Below are 19695 nucleotides of genomic sequence, written 5' to 3'. Positions count from 1 at the left end.
ACACGGAGGTCAAAGGATTACCTTCTAGTGTTTCAATCCCATTTCTCCTCAACAAGCATCCTGACAGCATAATTATCTAAGTTCCGGACACAGTCCTGCACAGTTGCCTCATAACATTATCAAACTGTTCTCCTGTGTTTTAAGAATCTTCTCTGTGGCTTTGTTTTGCTTCTCCTCATAGAGGAGGCCTGTAAGATGAAACAGATCAACATCGTTCAGTTGTAGTCCAATGCTTCCATAACCGAGTTGAATAAATGGCTCTCCCCTTCTGTTCAGTAGGCGCTCTGGAAACAGCATAGCATTCTTCACTTCTCATTTAGACGTTGGCCAATGGATTACTTCTTTACAAATGTGGTGGATATCCCTTACACTGTATTACAAGTGCATTGAAGTCTATAGCACTTATAATACAGTGGGGGGATATTTAGAATTTGATAGACATAGCACGTCTATCACACACTAAAGAAGCCCGGTAGTGTCTTCTTGACAGCTGTAACTGGTTTTCGGGCTGCCTGAACTGATGAGGGAAAATTAGCACCCTAGATCCTTCATATTGTAAAGTTTCCATCTCCCTGGCCATTTCCCTCAAGTACTGATCACCATCTCTCAAATTGAGCAGTGTTTCGATCCGATAAATATTCAGTCAAAATAGACCATAAAAGCACATAACATACATTTCACATAGATACAAACTGAAAGCATAATTTTATCGGGGAAGATAAATACAAATATAAAAAGCTTAGGACCAAATACAAAGCAAAAACATTACAAAGTGTGCTTATAAAGTGCAAGTACCCCAGTGCATTATCTTAGACAGATTCCACTGAATTGGACTTAAACAATAAAATTCCTCTTTTGAATAAATACAAAAATTACCTTGTGTGATGAAATTGGTAGATGTGCCCTTTCGTCCTTGAATAGTTTTTCCCCCAATCTGAGGGTACCTGAGAGGAATCTTGCAACTCCAAAACAGATCACAGGGGAGGGCGAGGTTTGTAAAAACAACAACGTAAGCCTTACTTGTACAAATTGGTTATTTCTTATGAGCGGAATAATAAATTTACGCCTCAGAGCGGAATAAAAATCACAGAAGAATATAAATGCAAAATGCCCTATTTAATTATCACAAGGGCAAGGTTTTTGACCTTACCATACATGCAGTAGATATTTGTTATGAACTACTGTTACTTTGCACTTTATGTTTTTAATCTTGGAAGTGGTCTGCTTTCTAACAAAATTACTTGTGCACCCACTATCCAATTTTAATAAAAGCACTTTCACTCACATATTTTTGTTTAGCACGGCTTCCAGTTACCACTATCTAGAATACCTATGCCTACAGTGTGGACATACCACCTTGTGAAATGTCCCAAATAATGACTACACGGGCGGTTCAGAGTGTGTAACTGATGGGAACATAATCACATTGTGATTAGTCCCGATGTATCTCACTGAATTCCCACAGTTTGCAGATTAGACACAGATTGAATACAGAGTTAGTAGTTATTCCAGACCCACAGTTATTTCTTGTTTATATAGTGTCTTGCTCAAGGGGCTATAACTGTGTATTGGTCTTTAAATATTCCCTTGGACCCTACCCCCTCCGTGTTTGTTATTGCAAGGTTTTAGGGCTCCTGGCTTTGAAAATCCCTTTGGGACAGTTAAGAGCCAGTGTAACGAATTCAATCTAAATCTGGTTAATATAAAAACTATGGTGAGCATAATTGACATATAACAAGTAGGGTTTCCCCCTCAAGCATGTTGTCAACAGGCCATGTCCCTCGAGTACTGATCGCATTGTCTGAAATTGAGCAGCCTTTCAGTAATCTTTATAATTGGCCGACCCAGCACAGGTTTCGCAGCAAGGAAGCTATGAGCTCTTTCAACAGTCAAGTCTTCAGAATAAAAGAGTGTTTGCCAAATAGGTACTTCAAGAAATTATCTGCTTATACCTCCATTGGACCTGTCTGCTTATTCATCTGTGCCCAAAATTCGACTGTTATTTCTCCTAGGTCTGTGTCCTCACTCCTCACTCCTCACCTGGACTTGAAAAATTTTGCAGACCATTCCAGCCGTCGCCAAACCGAGATCCTGTGCTCAGCTTGTCCAGTCTGTCCTGTATGTGCTCCACTAGATTTGAGAGGACATCTTGTTTGGTACCACTGCCATTAATACAGGATTTCTCTTTTGCAAGCATACCTTTAATCTTAGCAGAGTTCTGCATCTGACTGTGGAGCTTCTTGCCTCCAGCTTCCCAGCCTCCTCCCATCTTAGGAGTGGACACTTCTAAGTTTTGTTATGGGTGCTTGGCTTGTCACCTTTTCCCATAATCACTGCCTGGATAGTCTCTGTAGAATAGTTATATCATGATGCAGAGAATCAAAACTAATTCAGTACACCTAGGTTATGTGTTGCTCCTTTTTACAGTCTAATTTCTGTCACACATTATGACACACACCAAGATAGAACCTTCTGTAGCCTAAATATTTGTTGTGTATCTCATCCATGGTGCCTCATGGCACAGCAGTCCAAACCCCTAACACCCCCCAACCAAAAAAGAAACCAACATGTAAGCGTATCACTGTCTTAAAGATAGCATCTATTCTCCAGGTCCGCTACTTCAGGCTGCCCATTTCAGAGACCGCATGACCTTCTCCTTTACAGGCGCACGGAGAGCTGGCATAATAGGTTCCAGTTCCCAGTCTCTCCAGTATCTCTGTAGTAGTCCAGTTTAAGGGAGATAGGAGGGAGGGGAGAATTGTGCCCAAGAATTTGATCATAATGTCCGGTAATAATGTAGTCCAAAATGCATTCTCTGATTTACATATTCATTTATTTGGAGCTGATCCAAAGAGTTTAAATCACAATAGAAAGAACAGCAGCCGACACGTGTTTCGCCCGTGTGGCTAAATAGGCCAGGGGCTTATTCAAGGCTGGTGGTCACAGTCACACCCATGTTATATACTGAACATTAAAAGTGTCAAGAGTGAAAACCCAAGGAAGCTGTAGAAGAGAATAATAAGTGAAGAAGTTTGTAAGATAAGTAAATAGGTGAGCGAGATAAATACAAAAATACAAATGAAGATACAAGTGAAAAAAGAGAGAAATAATTGACATGTAAAAACCTGATATGCAAATGTCATCTATTTGTCACAATATTAGACTTAACGTATTTTACAAAACTGAATTGATCGTACATCTACCAATGTGATGTGCATAGATCGCATGGTATTGGTGATCATGTTGTCCCATATTACGAAATTTCAATATATGGTTTCTATCAGAGGAAATACAGTGTAAATCAAAGACAGGAGTTACATAGTATAAAATGTATGTTGGTGATCCATCCTTTTACGAGCAGAGAGTAAAGCGCACATTTCAAAAGTAATCCTACAAATTCATTCTTTGGTAAAAGTTGTCATATCTCCCAATGGAGCTCTTGTATGCAGAAATATATGGAGCACAATGGATTTGGAGTATCCATTTACCCAAAGTCTTTTTAAAGTCATGTAACCTATGTAAAAAGAAAAGGTTGGGCATAATTAGGGATGTTTGCCTACTCATATCTCACGTTCTTGAGGTACTGGTTAGATTAGTCAGAAATAGACATCTTCAAACTCTCAGTGTATTCCTGAGCGGCTGGGGGCGTAATGCGGGAAGTACGTCTCTTCTGGTACTTAACAAAAGTAGTAACACAAGGTATGGGGCGTAATGCGAGAAGTAAGACTCTTCTGGTGCATAACTAAAGTAGTTACACAAGGTATAAATTAAATAACAAATACATGCTTAATAATTAGAGAGTAAGTCACTGTGTAGGCCTCAATTCTAAAGCTTTGCGCAAAGGCCATGAGAGAACGTGGCTTTGTCTTGGATGAAATTGCATTACACCGTTCACCCACGTGACCACGTTCGTCCTGATATTAGAATTACGGTGTGTGCCTAAATTGTTCTACTGCAAGGCATGTTTTCGGTTAAATATCGAGGTAAGTGTTGCTGGGAAGAGATCCGCCATGTTAAATAGTTAGAACAGATACAAAGACCTTGGATACGTTAACGGTCTGCAGAGATGCACTCACATGTAAGTAGTCGCTCCTGCAGTCACTGCGGTCCTTATTGAAAGACGATCGACCCGCGTTGGGTTGTAATGTCAATTATGTAACCTCAGGCGTCATTGCGCTGTCTGTCATCGCTGCGTCATGGGGTACGTGATGGGAATGGGAGAGTTATTAAAACGTACCGACGAGTCAAATCGACTGGGTCTATAGGCTGAATGACAAATTGTGAAAAGAGAAATATATATAAAATTGTTATTTGGAGACTATCATAGTCTCCAAATAACAATTTTATTTATATTTTCTCTTTTCACAATTTAATTGTCATTCAGCCTATAGTCCCATGGGCGAAACACGCGTCTGCTGCTGTTCTTTCTATTGTGATTTAAACTTTTTGGATCCGCTCCAAATAAATGAATATATAAATCAGAGAATGCATTTTGGACTACATTATTACCAGACATTATGATAAGATTCTTGGGCACAAATCTCCCTCCCACACTCCTAGCAAGTTGGTCAACATAGTGGTTCTTGGGTGTAACCACTTGAGGGATAATTGCCGATTATAGCTTTGGGTCCTGTCCTTGTTTGTTGCCAGAAAATCTGGACAGTAATTGACAATTGGTTTAAGGGAGATCTTATCCACTGGGCTCACCTCTCAGTTCTGTGGCTCCAATATGTTTGCAACCTTCACACCTGATCTTCCCAGGCCTGTCGTATTGCAGCCCACCTCTCACTCAAAAATATCTACCACCAATGGGCGTCACTGCCTCTGGGCATGCAGCCCCATTGATCCTCAACTCGCTGCTTTCTAGCAGTGATCCTGGCCATTCTGAATAAGGCACACAGTCACTGCAACTCACAGCAATACCTCTGTCACATATCGAGCCATGAATGTCCAATTGTGTGCACATGCACCGGACTTGGAAACGCACAAATCGTTTCCTCTCAAAGGCTGTTGCCCCTATTGATAAAGGCATCTGGCTACACTATCCAAACAACACTATCTAATTTCAAGAAAGCATCACGTTAAGCAAAACTACACTACTGATAGTCTAAGACCGTGAATCGTTTTCTTTATTATTTAAACTGACTCCTCAAGGCCAAGGCTTGACGGTTCTGAACTCAATGTTTTGAGGCCGAAATAGAAGGTTGGATCATAACCCATAGGATGTAGTCTACACTCTCTCTCGCTTCACCAATGGGAGATTTAGATCAGACTTAACATGTGTGGAACTACAGATCTGTAATCTCTGGTCTTTACACACTGGAACTGAGAGGATGGGGTACAGTTTAGAGAGGAGCCAGATACAATCATCTTTCCAAGAGGCTTTGTCTTGTCGTCCATATGTAAGATATGTTATTCAAGCTGTGAATAATGAAGAGACAAGTATTGACAAAGTCATTAGGATAGCAGTGGTATGCAAGCCTTTTGCCTTTGCTAGTTGTCTTTCTCAACAATTGCTTTTTTTTTTAAATAAAACTTTGTTACAAAAAACATTGACAAAATAGCAGCCCATGCATGCCTCACCTGGATGGCCATTTTCAAATGTGTTTTGCAATAAAGTTTTATTAAAACCATTGAAGGCTGGCACCTACACATGTTGAACAAACATGAGCAGCCATCTTTAAATTGTTTTGGGGGTTTTCTTTCATAATAGTAAAGTGACAATTAATGTGTACAAATGCAAAGGCTACTATCTTTGAACTGGCTTTATAACCACTCAAAGATGGAGGTCCATGCATGTGCAGTCATGCAGAGGCCACCAACTTTGAACGGTTCTAAAGCCCAATCAAAGACGGGTTATTTTTGCAGTCCCTCCGTGACATGTGACTCACCGCGGCAAAGGCCATGCAACGGTATCTGTGGTGCTGCTACGCTGTTGCAAAGTTAAAATTTCAACAACAAGGTAATCCTAAACCATTGACCTAATGCCACTGTTCCTCCAATTGAGGAGAGCAAATGGATACATTCATTTTGGAGGGAAAATGAGCAGTACAGCAGTCACCGGAATCAAGACACCAATTGCTTCGGGCTAATTGTACCCCTACGACAGATCTCTTGGACCCTTTACAGAGACTTACAGAAATATAAATTTGTCTAGGGTGCTTTAAGGTCCTTGCAAAGTTAAAACGAAAAAACTTTAAAAAATAAATGTAGAAAAAAAAGTTTTGGGGGAAAAAAGGACTCATTGGACCACAAGTCCTCGGTGTTGAAAGGGACTATTTTGAGTGGGTTATACCACTTCACTTAAAAGCTGCCAGTCACATACGTGGGAACTAATGACTGAAGTTAGTGATGCTTGGGCCCCCATGATATATGCTGCAAGGGGTGGAAGAAAAATTAATAATGCAACCGACCAATGAAGGAAGAGGGCTGACTGAAAATACCTATATGTAAGTACACGCGTATCTAAAATGCTACAATCAAAAGGTTTTTTCTAAAGCCAGACCTAAACATTGCCAGTCAACTGATCCCAATCCCTAATCTCACACTTCTGATCCTTTAGTAAGAATCTTGATTTACTGTATCATGTTTTGATTTTTCTGGCTCAGAGGTTGAATGGAGTGCTGAGTTTCAGTCCTGGACCGATTGGTATCTGCAACGAAGACTTGTAGAGATCACTTTCACATAGTATTCCTTCCTCATTGCTATTTTAGTGATAGTATGGTGGTGCATCAGCTTCTTAGGAAAAGCATGTTGCAGTTCAGTAATGGGTGCAAAACAACTCGTACATAATCAGATGTTGCAGAGATATATTCCCTCACTTGATTTAGATGCTCCTGTTTGGTTGCAGAGTTGGGAGACTTTACTCTTACTTTTTATTCTGATTACACTGTGGTAGGCTTGGCCCAGGCAACAAGTGGGATGGGTGAAGGATCGGCTAGCTTTTCTCTGCTCTTGCACATTCTTTGTAGGAGAATATGGCAGAGGCTCCCTACCTGTGTTCACAATGGGCTAAAAATAATTCTTCTACATGAAGTGATAGCTGCAATGGGTCAGAGTTACTTTGTGGATAAGGCGCCCACTCCGGGCTGGTTATAAATGGAGCACTAGGTCTGCGTAGTAAAACGCAGCTTCATTGCAGGGGAACTACACCGGAAACATGCTGGAATCCAGTTCTACCTAGAGTTGCAAACATAAGGACCTACTGACTGCTCACCAGTCACAGACCACCGAGTGATCACAGCAGTGGATCCCGGTTGGTTGCAGAGTTTGGAGACTGCACCCCTACATTTTAGGTTGGTACCTTGGAGACCGCACAGCTGTCTTGTTGTGAAAGACTTCCCATTACTTAACAATGGTTTTGTGTTTTGTCACTCACATTTGCTTGCTTTCTATTATTGGCTTTATTTGTTTTTACACCTTGAGCATGTCTTTGTACTCCAGGCTTTTTATCACGTCTCTGATTGTCTCCTTTGATTTTTCCTCGAGTGGTTGCTTTTCAGGAACTTTTTAAAAAATGTTGTGCAGCTGCCCATGACGGCTTGTGCTTTGCAGTCGCGTCCGTTGTATGCTTCTCACCCCTGCACTCTCAAGCTGTGTGTGCTCCTGCGCACCATGTGCCACATTACTGTTTCGCTCAACACTTTCTAACTTCCTCACCTACTGCGCTTTCGTTTCCTGTGTGCTTGTCTGCTGCCTCTGTGTTATTTAATATAGCGAACAGTAAAGACAGGATAACCTCAACCAAAGAGTCTTTAGGGCTAAGCATGATCTCCATGGACAAACCTTATGATCTCCTACTCTGAAATCTGCCCATTGTGGCGGTCTGCCATGACATGGCAGTGTTTTTTCCATCATATAACAAAAATACAACTTGATGCATGCAGCGATTGTCTTTTAAATCCATCATGTTGCCTCTGGCCAGCTGTTCGTGCACAGCAGCCCCCGGAGCGCTGCCTCCGACAGTAACCCGATCTCCTAGGAATACAATTAATAAGATCGCCACAGCGCAGAGGCAAATCAGCTGGGAAGGTAGTAAAACTATTAAATAAACAAGGCAAATGTGCGCTTTCAGTTTTAAAGGGATGGAAGCACTGCAGGCTTCACTCTGTCAGGCAGAGGCAGCCATCTCCAGCTGATGAAGCTGGCACTTATACACTGCTCCCCGTAGTGCTATACCTCCCCTTTTAATTTTATAGGAGCTATAGAAAACTTCACACTAACCTTATGTGACACCCTTCCAACCACCACCACCTTCCTTCACCACCATAACTACCACTACAGTAACCACTACTGCCCGGACCAGCCTACGAACACCCTGTCATCACCGCACTAACCAAAACCATTCTACCACACCACCACTGTAACCACCGCCACCGCCCTAAACACCTCCTTACCATAACCAGTACCCATACCACCACCAGTACCCTATCGCCTCCCAACCCACCAACACCACCACCACCACCACCCTACAAACCAACATCCTAACCACCACCACTGGTTTCACCACCACAATATTATTACCACCACCACCACCACCCTAATCATCATCACCACCACCACTACCCTAACCAGCCTACCACCGTTCCCTAGCCATCGCCACCCCTGTACCCTAACATCCTACCTTAATCCCCACCCTACCGCAACCACCACCCTGTCAGTCACCACCCTACCCACTACCAACCTACCCCAACCACCACAGCCCTACCCTAGCCACCACCCAACCCTAAACACAACCACGCTAACCCCCACCTCTGTAAGCTGTACCACAATAATCCAGAAAAGGGGGTGGTGATGAACAGAGTGTCTGAATTAAGCAGACCACTCTTACCCAGTCCAAAGATCAGGGCTTGATCCATCACCGTTAATTAGCTCACTGCACCATCCCAGCTCAGAACCTGGCTATATGCAAATTAGTCCGTCCCTGGCCCAGTGCATCATGGGAACAGGGCAGACTAAACTACCAAGCCAATTCTTCACCAGAAAGGAGACAAGCTACCGGGGACCGGTTTCTGGCATTTCAGCCGTCTTCGGCCCGGCTTGCTTGAATCCTGATGGAGCAGTGAGAAAGGGACTCATGTCTGAGTATACCCTGCCACACCTATAGTGGCCAAAAACGATTCAGAAAAGGGGGTGGTGATGAACAGAGTGTCTGAATTAAGCAGACCACTCTTACCCAGTCCAAAGATCAGGGCTTGATCCATCACCGTTATTGACAGGTTGGGACAGGAACAGACTAATTTGCATGTAGCCAGGTTCTGAGCTGGGATGGTGCAGTGAGCTAAAAAAATGGTGATGGATCAAGCCCTGATCTTTGGACTGGGTAAGAGTGGTCTGCTTAATTCAGACACTCTGTTCATCACCACCCCCTTTTCTGAATCATTTTGTCCACCATAAGCGCGGAACGGTATACTCCGATATGAGTCCCTTGCTCATTTCACCATCAGGATTCAAGCAAGCCGGGCCGACGACGGCTGAAATGCCAGAAACCGGTCCCCGGTAGCTTGTTTCCTTCCCAGTATAAGAATTGGCTTGGTAGTTTGGTTTGCCCTGTTCTCATCATGCACTGGGACAGGAACAGACTAATTTGCATGTAGCCAGGTTCTGAGCTGGGATGGTGCAGTGAGCTAAACGGTGATGGATCAAGCCTGATCTTTGGACTGGGTAAGAGTGGTCTTCTTAATTCAGACACTCTGTTCATCACCACCCCCTTTTCTGAATCGTACCACAATCATCAGGACCCCACTATCCTAGCTGCCACCACAATCTTCACAACCACCACTACCTGACCCTAACCACTACCACCTGTACCACTACCAACCACCGCCACCCTGTTATCCTCCAACACCCTACCTAACCACCCCCACCCTACCTAACCGCCCCACCACCCCTGCTCTAAACACCACCCTAATCACAACCACTCTAACAATCACACTATCCACCACTACCACCTTCACCAACCTAATCACAACCACCACCCTAAACTCCAAAATAACCACCACCACTCTTCACTACCACGACCCAAATCAGCCTACAACCACCATACAACCACCACCCCCTATCACCACCTGAACCACCCCAAACCTCAATACTACCCACCACCATCCTACCCTAACCACCAGCCATTCACAACCACCTTTACTACCTTAATCACGACCACCCTCATCACTGCCCCATAACACCATCAAGAACCTACCACCACCCTACTAACCCCTATCACTACTCTAACCCTTTGCTCCCTATTAAACACCACTGACATGTCCTTAACCACAACCACCTTCACCACCACCCAACACTCATCCACACTAACCACCTCCACCCTGGCACTACCCTTGCCATCACCACCAACTCCTATCACCACCCTACCTACCCTGATCACCACCCTACCTACCACCCAAACCACTACCAACGTCATCACCCACACCAGCACCCTAATAACCCTCACTACCTTTGCCCCCACACCACGCCTCACCACTATCCTAACCTCCCTACCCATACCACCACCACCCTTTTGCTAAACATGGCTCTCAGTTCCTGTAGAAGCTCTTCATTTTTTAACAACTATTTTCAATTCATTACTTGATAGTTGTTTTCATGGAATGCTGTGGCCTACATTTGCTTTTGTTTACTATAGAGTAGCTTGTTCTCATCTAAAACTATGCATCTGTCTCAAATGATCCCGCAGCAATTTAGCATTTGGCACCTTGAAAGATCCACTGCTGGGATCACTTGCTGGTCTGCAACATACATGCCATCAGGAAGTTCTTCCATTTGTAACAATAGGTAGGAATTGGAGTCCAGCATGTTGTCCCTCTAGTTCACCTACCTTAAAGCAAAACGCAATTAGTGCTCCAGTTATAACCATCCTGGGGTGGAGTCTAGACAGCAGACTAACTGACCCATTGTAACTATCACTTAATGCAGAAGAACATATTTTAGTCCATCGTTAGCACATGTAGAGAGCCTCTACAAGACTCTCCTTGAAGGAACCTGCATGAGCTGAGAAAAGGTAGTTGATCTTTCAACCATGCCACATGTTACCTTGGCCAAGCATAATCCTACACAAACAAGTACTGGCAAAGACAATAGGTCTCGCCTTTTAGAACTATTAGATTTGCTAATGGTTTTTAGCAATGCTGTGGGCATGGCTAAAAAGGAAACCAGAAACCCCCCAAAAATGCTATGATTCAGCTGCCATTTTGTTAGTATGTGATGTGCACCGCATGCATTGACCTACAAAACGGGGGGGGGGGGGTACGTCTAAAAGGAACAGTAGGGTGTGAATTAAAATTGATCAACAGTCACTCGTTCAACCAAGCTTCTGTTGTCCATTTTATATAATTGTTCTCCAGCTTGGGCAAAGGTGGCTTCAAAACCAGTTTTACTACATTTGCTGACTTTGCACAAACGTTCAACTTTTGAGGACTATCTACATTACCAGGGAAGTGCATTCACCAGTGAAAATCTCCTGAATCCACCTGACATAGATGTCCTATTGTGCCTTATCTGGCTCAGTTTTTGTCTCTTTGGCTCCTGTCCAGGTTTTTAAAGGGGAAATGCAAAATCAGCAGTAGACTGCAGTGAAAAAGCAGACTTGGATAATCTGCTTATAGAGCAAGGTTGAGGGATGCTCGGTGTGTTCCACTATTACCGGATCACCCAGTTGCACGTTGATTTAGATTCCCAGGTAATGAACAGGTGACAAATTGATTTTTGTAGTAAGGAGACTGGGGGGAATGGCATTTCTGTGAACACACCCCAATATGACCGAATCCCACAAAAAACAAGCATTTGCATTAGGTCTCGCATGTGCAAGAGTTTAAGCTATTGGCATTGTAAATGACAATTTCTTTTATGTATATGTTTTGCTAATTAACCCATAAATAAAAGGCGTTGTCATTTACAATTCCACTAACTCAAACTCTTGTAAATGCGAGACCTATTCAAAGAAGCGCCCGTCATTGTCCCGGGCTGCTCGGAAAGTGAAAGCATGCATGGCGCTTGACTGTTGCAGGAAAACCTGTTGTTCCTGCCTTAGGAGAAACTCCTTAAAGTAAATAGTGCTTACAGACTAAAAAAGATGTACCGTGTAACTACCGATGTAAAAGGGCCAGTCCTCATGGGAGGTTACAAATATAGACAAGGCGGCACAAAGGAGAGACTAACAAGCCTATTAATGAATCAGAAGCCAGCATTTATGAAGGGCAATGACACAAACGAATGACAAATGTGGGCGGGGATTCTGTTCCGCACTCCAATACAGCATGCTGCAGAGCAGCCTATGTGCTGCCCAGGCTCAACCTAACGAGAAGAAATGTGCTGACTGTGATCAGAGTAAGGAAACTATCATCCACTTTTGTGCATCTTGCTTTCCTTGTTACAGTTAAGGAAGACCAAATTTGAAGAGACAACCGTCTGGGGGTCCGAACCTGCCGTCAAGTTGCAATTGCAGGCCTAAACTCCGAGAACATCATGCTAAATATTAAAATTGTCGATTTTTTTTTTCTTCGAGCTTTTGCAGCGAAACCTAGCTTAATCAAGAATAATGCTTATTTGGCAGCTGGATTTAAAAACTGATGTCCCACCTAATCCTGTGGGCCTGCGAGGTTGCTTCCATTTTAACCCGCCCTCTCTGTCGCACCTTAATATTCTGGCATGCTGCCATCTTGCTTTCTATTGCCCTTTAAACTAGGCATTTTTCCATTATGCCTGTCCAATCTTATGGTATTGCTCTTCTGACCTTTTACTGTTTTGCACTTTTTCCACTTTCTCGACTGCATTTTAACATTCCGGCCGTCTGTTATTCTGCTGCTACCCTGCACTTTGCACTTTTTATTAAGCACCTTATTTACTGCTCAGAGGTGGATAGTCTCAAAGTCCATTAACCTATTATGATGGTAACTGCGACACTGTCTGGTTTGAGGTAACCTCACTTGTTTTTGCCAAACTAAGGCGTTGTGTCTTGCTGCTATTCTGCATTTGCACTTCTTATCAAGCACTTCATTTACTGCTTAGGGGTGGATGATCTTGAAGTGCAGGAAGACCTTATGATAAATCGCGGTGTTTAACTCAGTCCGAGGTAATTGTACTTGTTCCTGGCAAAGTAAGGCATTGTATCTTGCTGCACTTTGCACTTTCCCTCTGGTATTTTAATCAACATCCTTATTCAGCTGAGCTTGAAGTTTTTATCTTTTTCTGTTTATTAATTGTTTGCCATGTTTCTGCAAATATTATGCTTTAGTTATTATATCTTGTACGGTATAGACCGGCGTTTTTGTTAAGGTTTGAATTAACCGAACAATAAATGACTTCTATACTATATGTGGCTGACACCCCAGCCGAGCTGGAGTGTCATTGACAAGCCTGGACTTGCACAGTATTGAAAAATTGAAGAGGCTCCAAACTAAAAACAAGCATTTGCAATAGGTCTAGCATTACTGATAGTTTGAGGTATTGGCGTTGCAAATAATAATGCATGCAGATAATAATGCAACGCCAATAGCTCATACTTTCAGTAATGCGAGACCTAGTACATTGCAAATGCTTGTGTAGTGAGCCGGGAACCAGAATTTTATGTCAGTGCAGTACAGCAAGCTGCTCTTAGAGGTCCGTAGTGAGCAAGGCACCTGCACTGCTCTTCTAGATGCAGTACCGCATGCTTCTCCTAGAGGGTCCCTAGTGAGCATCATAAACCTTTGGTCACATATGGTACTGCACTCTGCAGAAGATATGGTAAATCCACCCTACCCATAATGCATTGCATGCTAGACAGTACCACAATTGTATTCAAATAGTTATGCCCATATATATGCAATAGGTCTAGCACTACTGATAGTTTGAGGTATTGGCGTTGCAAATAATAATGCATGCAGATAATAATGCAAAGCCAATAGCTCATACTTTCAGTAATGCGAGACCTAGTACATTGCAAATGCTTGTGTAGTGAGCCGGGAACCAGCATTTTATGTCAGTGCAGTACAGCAAGCTGCTCCTAGAGGTCCCTAGTGAGCAAGGCACCTGCACTGCTTGTCTAGTTGCAGTACCGCTAGCTAAACCTAGAGGTCCCTAGTGAGCAAGGCACCAGCACTGCTCTTCTAGATGCAGTACTGCATGCTGCTCCTAGAGGGTCCCTAGTGAGCATCATAAACCTTTGGTCACATATGGTACTGCACTCTGAAGAAGATATGGTAAATCTACCCTACCCATAATGCATTGCATGCTAGACAGTACCACAATTGTATTCAAATAGTTATGCCCATATATACAATCAGTAGCTTTGAAATATGATAAAAGGATTATTATATTAATTAAATATTGGGTTGTACTGTATGTGGAGCTGATAAAGGGAAATTTATAGAAGGTCTAATATAAATTTGAGATGTGCTAGCGAGTAAAGTACCCACTGCAAACCTAATATAGGACCAAGTGAGTGTCCTGTCTGAAGGTCTTTAATAAAGTAGTGCCTTGAGGCTGTAAATAAACCGAAGGCATAACAACACATGTAACTGGGTGTCCTCATGGGAGGTGACAAGAAGAGACAAGGCGGTGCTAAGTAGTGACTACTAGGCCTAATGACCAATGAAGAGCCACCATTAACAAAGGACAGGGACCGGTGCCAATTAAGATGTGCAGACAGTAGGCGGAGCTTTATGCCCATACCCTGAAGTCGTGGTACAAAAGGGGGTGGTGATGGACGGAGCATCTGAATCAATCAAACACTCGCACCCAGTCAAAAGATCTGGGTTTAATCCATTACCGTACTTTAGCCCACTCTGCCACCCCAGTTCAGACATGGCTATATGCAAATCAGTCTGACCCTGTGCCTCATGGGAACAGTCGGCCCGAACTGCCAAGCCATGTCCATCACCACCCCCTTTTGGCCGCCATAAGTGTGGCAGGGTATGCTCCGACGTGAGTCCCTTGCTCACTTTGCCACTGGATTCAAGCAAGCCTAGGCGAGACCTAACACGTTTTGAGCTGTCCATACTGGTTTGAGCCAATAGTGGATTTTCCCTCTTTTCCCAAACCCGTAGATGAGTTAGAATGTTTAGATGTGCTGCGAGTGCTTGTCTTCTTATGATAGTCAATTTTTTTCAGCAATCTGGGTTTAAATTCTTTTGACGACTTGGTGAAATTTAGTTGTCTAGCTGGGAAATCTTTGCACAAATATATACGACAATAACATATCTTACTGGCTGGATTTGCAGGTTTTTTTGGACCAAACCCTGAATTTTTGTGTGCCACCTATAACTTGCTACGTCCAGAGGAAATGTGGCTCTGTATATTTTGCTATCAGAGCAGTTAATAATTCTGCCGTCATGTTGGCCTTGGGGATGTTGATATTGACAGATAAACCATATGAAAGGGATGCTGCCTGTTGATCACAGGCATTGTGAGTAATTCCAGACATAAACTGTTGCATTTTAGAATTTACACAGGGTACATATTATACCGATACAGTTATGTAGAGTTAATCCCACCGTAATTTGTGACAGTACCATGTTCTCAGGCATTGAAGAACAAAGTAGCAAAGGTAATGAAAAAGCGATTTGAATTCTGAATAGTACATTGTGTTTTTGCTAAGGTGCCTGAGCCTTGGTGGAAGAACCATATTTGGAAATTCTTTCCAATTGGTCTTAATGTTGGCTAAAGGCAGAATAGCCTTAATATGGGTGTGCGCTGACTTCCTGTCAACAGCTGTGTCAGAGAGGAATTTGATAACCTTTCAGCTTTGCAATCCCACAATTGATTTCAATTTTTGATAGTCAACGTGACAATAATAATATTTGTAACATCTATTTTGAGTCCTTTAAAGTCAAGGACTCAATCAATGCAGGACTGAAAATACCCGGGTGGAAGTTGGACTACTGTTTGATGGCTGCGCCTGGTTCCTAGCAAGTGCATGTGTACAACGTGTTGAAATGATATTGCATTACTTTAATATGTGAATCGCTGAGACTTTGGTTTGTAGATGTTTTAAAACCAGTCATTCAAAGAAAAGAAAAAAAACCTTTGATTTTTTTTTCTTCTCCGGGCTGGTTTCTATTTTGTTTTTTAATTGTGTAGCTGTAATCTGTAATGCTAAGCTGCTCAGTTATCACATTTGACCCGTTTCCCGAAACTGTGTACATTAACTAAATTTGTCTTGTTTCCTAGTGTTCCACTGGCAAGCCACCATAATGGGCCCGGTAAGTAGAAGCAAAGTGTGTGTAGGTGTGCGCTGTTAGTTTCCCTTTATCCTTTTAGGTTAAAAAAAGTCATAGACTTACTGCAGTAATGACACAGGTTTCATTTAAATATTTTTGCAAGGTTGGGGGGGGGGGGGGGGGGGGGGGTTGAGGTGTCTGCTCCAATGAAAGACAAGTCACTCCCATCATTTAAGGAGCTTAGTGCTCGCCATCAGTATTGGTATATGTTCAGAGCTTGCTTGGCAGTGTGCTATCCATTGTAATCCACTTTCATACCAAGCATTCTATTGTGAACTTTGGAATAAGTAGCTGCTTTAAAGCAACTGGTGAAACTTTTCGATTTGTAGTTTATGCCTCTTACATTTTTCAAATGAAATCACATTAATTTGTGTGTAAAATCCTCAATTTGTTAAAAAGCTCTGAGGTTTTGAATAAACAGGGAAGTCCAACACGGAAGCAAGACTAGAGTTCCCCAAATTATGTCTTGCTCTGCAGTCAAGGGCTTGTAGCAACCATGCTTTACCGAACCAAATGTAGAGCAGGTTGCCACTACAAAAAGACTAGATCCCTATTCTAGTGTAGTTTAGTGAGAAACCATACCTGGTTAAGGACAATGCCCTCATTACAAGGTGGGTGGCATGCTTCATTAATTGGGTCCCTCCAGGCATTTATCCAAACGAGTAGAGGCAAGTGACTACCCTTTAAAGTATAGGGAAGCTTAGGGGGATAATATGAGTAGGTAAGCTATGCATATGCCACTGGTGTAGCCTGAAAGGTGTGCAAAGGGGGGAAGTGTTTGTGAAGAAAAAGTGGATTAAACTGCTTTTTAAGTTGCAAATCGCAGTTTAATGAATCTCCTAGTGGCAGAATAAAAAAACACTGTGGGGAATAGTTCTACCCACGCAGTGAGGCCGACATGTTTCTGCCCGTATTGACCCTAAATCAAGGTGTGTGTGGCATTCATCAGGACTCCAAGTCACTCTTTCTGATTGCCCTAATATGTGTAGAGTGCAATCATGGTGAAAGAATACTACCCGCATCAATAGGGTTCGTGAGATGTTGGACATCCACCTCCAGTATTTTTAATTGTGCCTTAAATACTTCGTTTTGCTTCCTCCTCAAAGCTGGAGAACCTATGGCTTCAGACTTGCCATCTCTTGGCCGAGGCACACTCTCATCTCTGAACTGTTGAGGAAAGGGTCAACCATGCTTTAACATGTGTTAGCGAGCAAATAAAATCTCAATTCTGATTACCTTAGTCGTGTGCCTGTATTATTTTACTCTCTTGTTCTGCATATGGATTTCCATGTGTCTTTCTTATTATCCTACACTGTATTTACTAACTACATGTTATGTTGCTTTGTCTATTATGATTGTATTACTTGCTTGTCTGCTGTTCATTTATTTTGCTGATTGGTAATGTTAGTGCTAATTTTGTCAGCAAAGCTCTGTGATTGCCCTTGTGGCATGCCTTGTTCTAAATAGTTCTACAAAATTAATACAAACTGGAGTGAGAACATTCTAATGTCCCAGTCTGTGTTTTGGTGTATTAGATTTAGGTGAATCTTGCTCTATAGGGCCTTTAGAAAGGGGTTGGGAGGGAGGGGTGTTATTTGTGTATTGCTTAAGTGATATCTATATTTGACAATACCTCTACTAAAAGTAGAATTTCCCAGAATGCTTAACAAGCATGTATGCATTTGGATTGCTACATTATTGATCAGTCCGAATGATACAAAGGTGAGTATCTAGTCTTAGGAGCTGTAAGAGGTACGGGTGAGTCACCTGTAACAATATGTTAGAGGCATGTGTAGCTGTAGATACACATACTTTGAATACTCCTGCCATCTAGTGTTTAATCCAGATGTGTGCAAGATGTTTTTCTTCTAAGAAGTCTTTCGAGCCATGAAGATCAAGTGACGACTTCTGTTTGTGATAACGCGCATAGACATAGACTCCAATGTGAGATTTTCTTTCCACCGTGTGGTTCGGACGTGTGTACTTGGTACTCTGGGTGGAGAACGTTCTGGATCTCTCTTCGGTTCCCAATCCACTCTAACCCACATTAGTATTGTTTTTGATCGAATTTTACTCACAGCGTATCGAGGAACAATCGCTCATAGAGTCGACATGCTTCTTATACTGTGCCGCTACAGGGCCTCGCAGTTTGGGTCCTTCAAACTTACTCTCCACCAGGTCCTCCACGAACGGCTCTGCTGGTAATGGAATGAACACCTTGAATTTACTGCTATTGCTGCCACACAAAATATCCACGGACTGACTCCCATCAGGTCTGTAGCTTGGGTTTGTCAATGGAACACAGGGAGGCAGATTGAGGCCTGGCGTGCTTTATGCTCAAAAAAGACCCTCTGACTGACACTGCCGGACTCGCCCGCTTGAGATGCAGCACCGAAGACACTCCCGACCTCTTCAACCACGAAGACCTCAATAAAGAACACCACACACAGGTTTTCTTAGTTGTGAAAGTCGTACTCCGTCGAACACAGTTCGATATCTGAACAAAACTTCGAAGTGACAGAGACCATACCTGTGGTCGAAGCAGTGAGTCATGTACCCTCTGACCCTTAACATAAAGTTGAACACCATAAAAGACACCCGACACCTCTACGACAAGAAGCCTTCGGACCACCACTGCCTCATGGCCATGGTCGGCACGGAGTGCCTGGTTTGGAAGCACCGCCCTTTGCCTCTGCTCTGAAGCACCAGACGAAGCCTTCAACACCTACCTGCCCATCGGCACTGAGCTGAACTTCAACATCAACCGCTTTGGCACCAACTGGAACTTTGGTGCTGAAACACAAACTGCACCGAATTAAAACCTTCCAAGCAGACACTCAATTAAAAAAAAAACCTTTCGAAACTCCGGTCGAAGTAGTTATCCGTAAACTGTAGGAGAAATTCTGTGCTAAACCGAGGCAGATCCAGATTCAATCTCTCAAACTGGACGCATCCTCACAAAGCCACTGCTTCCAGCACCACCATCAAAGAGAAAATTGTCTTTTCAAGCGGCTATTGACTCGCCTACCTCACCAAAAAAAAAGGGTGGACAAGACTACCAGTCCTCTTTCACCAATCCCCCACCCACTCCACCACCACCACCAGACTCTCCATCTCCCCCAAAGTACATTGACGATCCCCAAGACATCACACCTCAGGGATCCCCCGGTGATGGCACGATGCTGGGGATGACCCATTCGTTACACCACCATGCAATGACCACTGGAAGGGGACACAATACTTGCCAATGTTAAAAGGGATAGTGCATCACACAGATTACATTTTCAAAGACCCTGTTAGGGCCCGTATAATAACACAGAGGGTCAACAAGGAATACAAGCCTGCTCCCTCCAATCCTATTTTTATCGAGGACAAGTACAAGTGGACTCACTAGTAGTCACCAGTGCTCGTAAAAGAGCAAACTCTCAAGCTAGTTGTGATGCCAAAGTGGCAGAACATCTGCACAGACAAAACCTCCAAGTGTCCCTTT

The 19695-nt window shown here is 43.1% G+C and overlaps 1 protein-coding gene across 1 annotated transcript in view; it reads left to right on the top strand.

Annotated features, from left to right (window-relative positions):
* The window catches only part of UBE2D4 (ubiquitin conjugating enzyme E2 D4), a 362319-nt gene that overhangs the window by 125674 nt on the left and 216950 nt on the right, over nt 1-19695 (top strand). Inside the window, exon 3 of the mRNA XM_086943450.1 lies at nt 16156-16187. Coding sequence (XP_086799576.1) covers nt 16156-16187 — 32 coding nt within the window. The remainder of the gene's footprint in view (nt 1-16155; nt 16188-19695) is intronic.

The sequence above is a fragment of the Lissotriton vulgaris genome, chromosome 11 (genome assembly GCF_964263255.1).
Source record: "Lissotriton vulgaris chromosome 11, aLisVul1.2, whole genome shotgun sequence".
NCBI classification, from domain to species: domain Eukaryota; kingdom Metazoa; phylum Chordata; class Amphibia; order Caudata; family Salamandridae; genus Lissotriton; species Lissotriton vulgaris.
This window is presented reverse-complemented; position numbering and strand designations above follow the sequence as displayed.